Here is a 7464-nt window from a genome sequence, read left to right on the forward strand (position 1 = left end):
ATTCTCAAGTTCAGTGTTGAATAAAAAAAATTAAATAATACACTAGAGTTGAATTTTAAATTTTAGATCCTTGATGTATCATGGGAATACTTAATCATGACATCATGTACCTGGGATTGCAAATTAATTAATGCATTCAAAATGCTTGATTAAGTTACGATCGATGGTCACAAATAATTCTGCAAACCTACCGTCCGCGTAATGACGGGCTTGGCTATTCCTTGGGTGCAATTAGTCACGGTAGAAATTATTGAGGGTTGCAAATTAATTAATGCGCTAATTATCTATTTATAATTATTTGAATATTTTAAAATTTTAAAAATCTTTTAAGGACTCTTTTATTATTTAAAATAAGTAAAAAAAAAATAGGAATCAAATTTTAAGAGTACAACAAATGTAATTTTGATCCAGAATGCCCTTTCCATGAAAAACTAAAAAGCAATGCCTCTTTAATGCAAATAAATAGGAACAGAGATTGCAAACCCACTACTTGATCTTCACGTCGTCTGTGCATTTTATGCATCTGCTATGAATCTGCAGGCTAGGAAAAGAGTCTCGTTTTCTTCTTGGCAATGTTTCCTTAGTAGATAACAAATCTATATAAAATTTTCATGATATAAAAGGTTCTTGCCCGTCAAACAAAAACCATCAGTTGGCGAGGTAAAAATGAACATTGGAGCAAAACATTGGATCTGCCGGAATATTTCCAGTTCAGACAAAACAATGGCAGAAATGCTCGATCGCGTTAAAGCTGAGCGGCCAGGACCTCATTCCATGTATCAGGTATACCAGGCAAGCACCAATGCAAGCAATCCTGAACACCTTCAGTGCCTTTGATACTGTACTTGGATATGTGACTTTCATCTCTCAGTTGAGATAACCCAGTGATATCCAAAAGCACAACCCTTGTGCCATTGACTGCACTCGCCGCGGCAGCATCAATAGCAGCATCTTGTGAAACCACATTTCCTCCAGTCAGGGGTTTGGTATTATCACAAGTACCACCAGAATTCCACTCTCCATTAAAAAAATGCCTAGGAGATATCGAACGGAAAAATGCTTTCAGTCTTGGATGATGCGGTAGCTGGCTATCTAACCACTCGACAACCCTGTGAACTGCAAAATCTTTGGCACTACCCATGGCTGCAAGCCTTCTGTCAGTGTTGGGTGTTCCATTAACAAACATTTCCCACCTATTAGCTCTAAGCTTCCCTCTGTTCCAGTGGTGGCCAGTGTTAAGAACCAGAACATCAAATTTATGGAGATTTTGCTTCAAAAATGATGTTGGTCGATCAAGATGCATGGCATAACTAGTGGCTGGATCTGACACATTCAGAGGTTCCACATCACAGAGCGTCGCGGACCAGTAGTACAAGATGGTAGTGTTTGTGAACGGGAACCAGTAAGCCCAACCATTGGGTCGTTTGTCGTTCAGGCCCATGGTAAAACCATACTGTAGTCCAACATCTTCAACATCTGGCCTTTCTTTACCACCAGTGACCATACACATGAGCGATTGAAATTGCTGTCTTCCCAAGGAATCCCCTACAAGTGCAATAGTTTTGTCCTGCATCCTAAAAGGTATCCAGATTATGAAAAGATTAAAGAATTGATTCCTCAATACCTCTATAATAAGAAAAACCTTTGTCCTATGAAAAGATCATCAATATTGCAGCAGAATATATATATGTATATATATATATATATATATATATATATATAACTAGCACCTTCTCAAGAAATTGGTGCCGTCAAACTCTGGCATATCACAATTTTCTGGTTCCCATCTGAATTTTTCATAGGAGAAATCTGTACGCTGAGTCAATCTACATGCCCAAGGCTCAGAGAGCCACTGTTTACATTCAAAACCTGAATACAAAGGTCTTCCCTTGCCAGCCACCCATTTTCCCTTTGCAAAGTTACATACTGAGAGAAACAAAAGGAGCACCATTTAGAAGATAAATTTCATAAACTTTGAATGTGTAAAGCTAGTCGATCATGATAAATGGATCTCTCTTTAACTTCATGCATGCAGGTTGAACTTAAAAACTAAAAAGCTACCTTTGTCTTCTCTGATCTGTGACTGAAAACCCTTAGCATCTTCTGTTTGTTTACTAGCTGTTGTAGGGCCAACAATATTATCACTGACAACTTGAACCACAGTTTCACTTGTATGATGGCCAGCTATCTCAGCATTAGGGAAGTCTTCCTCGGCTAAAGGATGCTGATTCGCATAGTCTACCTTAGCAACTGGAAGTAAGAAAAAACTCATCCTCATAGGATACAAGAATAATGAATATAAAAACTCAAAAGAGAGCAAATCATATAAATAACAATGGGGTAAACCTTGAGAAAACAAATCCAGGTCCTGTAGCTGGTGGAAAGAATCTTCGTATGGCGTTCTCACCCATTTCCAAATAAGGAGTGTTGTGAAGATGATGACAAGTGTGAGTGAAAGCTGCTTACCTACCAGTCCATTTAGTCCCAATTTCATCCCTCTACAAACAAATGAAATCACCTCTTGGCATAAGAATTTGGATATCACATCATACGTGTCTGCCAAAGAAATGATGAAGACAAGGTCAAACTTGCACAATGATGTTGCTGAATAATCAAATAGCCTCATAAAGTATAGATAATGAAACTACTCAGAAAATCTCTTTAAACCACTACTTTATGGGAAAGAAATTAGCCATTTTCTGCCCAAATAATATTTCCTTTGGATTTCTACAAGTAACAGGGGATATAAACGAGAATAATAAACAACTCTTAGATTCCATAATGAGCTTTCTTATTTTCTTCTTGAGCACTAAAGAGTATACCAGAGAATAATGAATTCATTGCCCAAAATTTTGAATTATTTGCTAAACAACAAATACATCACCGAACCTCAACATGGTTTCCGTAAAGTGCTTGTGTGAGTCCCTTCTCAAATCAGTGGGCATGGCACTTACAACCATAGAATTGAAACACAACTAATGTAAAAACAATAGTTATGGGTTGGGTTGGCACATATACATCCTTTTATTTATTAATAATCCATGGCTTCTAAGTAAACTAATGTAAGATCATGATAAATATGCACATTAATCAAGGAAGAGAGAGACTAAAGAAGATTTAGTTAGCAACGATAAAATAAGATAAAATTCATTTCTATATTAATAATCCATGGCTTCTAAGTTAACTAATGTAAGATCATGATAAACATGCAAATTAATCAAGGAAGAGGGAGACTAAAGAAGATTTAGTTAGCAACGATAAAATAAGATAAAATTCATTTCAATATAGATGAGGATATAGGAGATCGAGTCCAATGACGTAAGAGAATCCATATAACCGACCTCACTTAGTGGGATAAAGTCTTGGTTGTTTCCATTTCAACATTGTTCTTGCTCAAATGAAAATTGGGTGATACTAATAATTTATAACTAGGAAGCGTGCAAAATTTAAAAGGGAAAGCAAGTAATAAAATAAATTTGTGATTTGTCACCTAGATTAACTCTTGTTGTTCTTTTTTCCTATCGAAATAGCTTGGAGGATACCAGATGATTCAAGCATTGCTATTCCAACAGTTATATAGCTTTGTGTGCCATCCTCCACCTAAATTTTTTCTTATATATATACTTATATCATCTAGCTGAGATGCACAAAGGGTCAAGTCGTGTTCCTCAATGAAACTCATCTACTCAGCATCCGACTTCATTTATTCATGAATGTGAAAAATCTAATGATTATCAACTTGCATGATAAAAATATCACCAAAAGGATATCTGAGTAATTAGATCAACATTTAAACAAACGATACAAAGTAAAGCACTGTCTGGTAAAAGCGTATAGCCCGGTAGAGAGTATAACAATGGCTGATTACATAACAGCTAGCAAATCTAGGAGGAGATGATGGAACCGCTCACACTTGACTTTTAACACCTCATTTGTTCATTTCCATCAGAACCAAGCATAAGGCTGAAATAATAAAAGGGAAAAAAAGATGTCTCATTGGGCAAAAATATAACTAAACCTTTCAGGGATAAACTCAGACGGATACGCTTCAATAAGGAACGACAGCGATCTTGAAAGAGACAGTTCAAGAACCCTAGCAATTCAATAGAAGTCAAATCAGGCACACATCAAAACCAATTTCCCACCAAATCTTATGCCGGAAACGAACAAGAAGTTAATGTGGCCGATAAATTAGGGAAAGTTTCCGTCATCAAAATTTCTCTCGAGAAAAACTAGACAGAACGATGCGGAAGAAAAGCGGATCTATCCATACCGGGGCAGGGCGGGATCTAATCTGAGCGGCTGAAGACTGCGGTGGCTGCGGCGATGGATGGATTGGACGGGGAGCAAAGAGGAAGAGGGAGAGCAGGAGAAAGAGTGGATGAGAAGGTGTGAGGAGGAGACGGAGAAGAGAACGGTCAGCCGTTAAGTTCTCCGTCGGAGCACGAAAGGAAAGCGGTGCCACTGTTGATCGTCCTACCCTTTCACTCCAGAGCCGCTGGATTCTAGTGTTGTCCTTTTCCCCGTTTTTTTTTTTAACCTTAAATGCGGCCATGCGGATGTCTGAATTTGATTTTATTTTTTATCCAGTAACATTTTATTCCTATATTTAAAAAATAATACTTAATCCTTTTTACCAAAGCCAAATATAAAAAAATTATAAAAGATAATTATATTATTATGTTTTTTGATATTTTTTATAATATTAAAAGGAAAAAAACATATTCAATTAACATGGAAAATAATTATATATATTTTCGGGATAAAATTTTTGAATTATTAATTAGTTGGATCGATAATATAGGCAAAAAAAAATATATAAAAAAGATAAAAAAATATAAAAAACATTCCATGATAATATCTTTCATCACTCGCTTAGTCTTTTGGTTGATATTGGTTTAGCGATACGTTTGCTCTCAGTTCTGCAGAATAAAGTTTGTCAATATTATTCTCTTTGATGGTCAAGTCAGTGATGAACTAAGACATGACTGTGAGACTCGCGTACATGCATAAAAAAGTAAAAAAACTTAAAGAAGATGAAAAAAATTTGTCTTCATATAAAAAAAATAATTATTATACATTGTATTCTGCAATCGGGGCGACGAAAATATATATTTTAAACTAATTTATTTTATTTTATTCTTATAATTAAATTTTAATCTTTATATATTGTGAGAGATTATATACTATTTATTAATTTAACTCAGTAATATGCATATATTGAAGTCTAAAATTAGTTCAGATATAAATAGAAATAGACGTAGATAAATTTAATATGATTTTCTCCTCCTATTATTATAAAAAAATATATAAAAATAGACAAGAACATAATTATTTTTTATAATTTTTTTTTCCATATTTTGACTTTGATTAAAGAGGTAAATATTATTTTTAAAATATAGGAGGATAAAATGTTAATTGATAGAAAATAGAGGGGTTATTATCATCCCGCTTTGCTAGATAAAAAAATATTTCTTCCTTGTATCTAGCAGGGAATAGGTGATACGGGAGACACGTTATCAATTTTTTTCTCTATTATTATTATTATTTAATCTAATGTTTGAATCTTAACTATGGTACATTGTAAAAATTCTTTCTTCCAGTGAGAAACACACCTAAAAAATTGGCATGGGTCTCCAAAGTTTTTTCTAATTTACTCTAGTGATGGATGAAAAATTTTCGTAGGACTATATTAATCACTCTAGAATTAGTCAATTTGAACATATGAATACCTACTGGCAACTAATTAAAAATTATACTATTATTATTTTCTCTAAATATTAAATCTAAAATTTAAATTGATCTGACACGTTATAATAATTATAATTTTATAGCTGATACATGTATTGTAATAGTCATGATTTCATAACTGTTATAATACGTATTTAACCTATTTAAAAATATTCATAATTTCATAATTACTACAATGTGAATTCATACTATTTGATCCGGCGGTAAAAATCCGGAACCCCATAAGGAGTCAACGCTGAGGGGAGGTCAAAGGGTCCAGTGGCTCGCCGGAAAAGGGCGAGCCGACCGGACTCAGAAGAAAGGGAAATCTGATAGTAAAAGGCACCCTGGTAGGGACCAGGGGTCCGACGCTCAAATAAAGCAGTGCGTAATGACCGAGCGGAAGGAGGTGCCGCCCGGACGGCGCAAAGAATCAAGGCCGTCCAGACGACGTTCATCGCCCGCCCGGCGGGCCGGGCACCCCAGTCAGACGGTGGGTAAAAGACGGGGACATCTTCTGACAGCCGTCAAGTCGCCGTCCCATCAAAGAACATGCTCGACTGTGGCAGCGGTGTCGGTAAGCTCTCCGACAAGTGCATACCGTGGTATGGGTTGCTGACACACGCACCTCGGTGGGCGTGCATCGGTTCCTTCTCCGTCCTATATAAAGAGGCTATTACTTCGCCAAAGGTACGCATGATACAAATTTGACACCACTTTCTCTACCACTTACTTGACTTGAGCGTCGCACCCCTCCGGCTCGGTTTTGTTGCAGGTTCGCCGAGCACTCGAGGATCCAGCAGGGAGCACGTGCCCATTTCGTCGACTCTTGGTTCGGACAGGATCAAATTGGCGCCGTCTGTGGGAACGCTCCTGCATTTGAACAAGAACAATGGACGAGGCTGGACGACAACACACGGTGGCGCTTTCAACAGAAGAACTCGACGCTCTGGTCGAGATGAGGGCCGCCAAACTCATGGAGCAAAAACAAAAAGCATCCGCCGAGCGGGCGGAGCAACAAGCAACATCTGCGTCTGGTGGCCGAGCGGAAGCACTTCCAACCACCGTCGCATTCCACCGGGCCTTGTTTCGCACCCCTGAAGTCATACCAGCCCGAAGAGATAGAGGATCTTCTTCAGATGAAATGCCAAGGCGGGATGACAGGAAGGGGAAAGCTCCCCGAGCGGACTCCTCCCCCGAGCAGATCAATCGCCAATTTTCGGAGGCTATCCTACGAGACCCTCTGCCCAAGCACTACGTGCCTCCGACGATCGGCGAATACAATGGAACAACAGACCCGGATGATCATCTGGGTAAGTTCGATAATACAGCCACACTCCATCAGTACACAGATGGAGTAAAGTGTAGAGTCTTCCTTACCACCCTCTCGGGATCGGCTCAACGGTGGTTTCGGAGGTTGCCGGACGGATCCATCACGAGCTTCAAGGAATTCCGAACGGCCTTCCTCCACCACTTCGCCAGTAGTCGGCGTTATCAAAAGACAAGTGTCAGCTTATTCGCCATCAAGCAAGAGCCGAGAGAATTGCTTCGAGGTTATATTCAGCGATTCAACCAAGTGGCGATGGATATCCCCACGGCCACATCGGAGACGATGATGAATGCCTTCACGCAAGGCCTTGTGGATGGGGACTTCTTCCGGTCGCTCATCCGAAAGCCGCCCCGAGATTATGATCACATGCTACATCGGGCCAACGAATATATAAATGTGGAAGA

General features: G+C 38.4%; 1 protein-coding gene across 2 annotated transcripts; it reads right to left on the reverse strand.

Annotated features, from left to right (window-relative positions):
• Positions 1-597: 597 nt before the first annotated feature.
• Positions 598-4525, reverse strand: LOC122038794 (protein trichome birefringence-like 14). Of its 2 annotated transcripts, XM_042598737.1 has the most exons (6): positions 4274-4525; positions 4019-4093; positions 2347-2556; positions 2062-2250; positions 1731-1926; positions 598-1574 (listed from the first exon to the last, which is right to left on the reverse strand). In XM_042598737.1, exons 3-6 carry the CDS (start codon positions 2492-2494, stop codon positions 746-748), a joined length of 1362 nt encoding a protein of 453 aa, XP_042454671.1. In that variant the 5' UTR covers positions 2495-2556; positions 4019-4093; positions 4274-4525; the 3' UTR covers positions 598-745. The 2 variants fall into 2 exon arrangements, with proteins under 2 accessions (XP_042454671.1, XP_042454670.1); XM_042598736.1 differs by lacking the exon at positions 4019-4093.
• Between the last annotated feature and the right edge of the window lie 2939 nt (positions 4526-7464).

The sequence above is a fragment of the Zingiber officinale genome, chromosome 1A (genome assembly GCF_018446385.1).
Source record: "Zingiber officinale cultivar Zhangliang chromosome 1A, Zo_v1.1, whole genome shotgun sequence".
NCBI classification, from domain to species: Eukaryota; Viridiplantae; Streptophyta; class Magnoliopsida; order Zingiberales; family Zingiberaceae; genus Zingiber; species Zingiber officinale.

Coding starts and splice junctions, on each gene's coding strand:
- LOC122038794 (XM_042598736.1), bottom strand. CDS start 2,494: ATGAAATTGGGACTAAATGGACTGGTAGGTAAGCAGCTTTCACTCACA. Junction 2,251..2,346: donor CCTGGATTTGTTTTCTCAAG/GTTTACCCCATT, acceptor TCTTACTTCCAG/TTGCTAAGGTAGACTATGCG. Junction 1,927..2,061: donor ACAGATCAGAGAAGACAAAG/GTAGCTTTTTAG, acceptor TGTTTCTCTCAG/TATGTAACTTTGCAAAGGGA.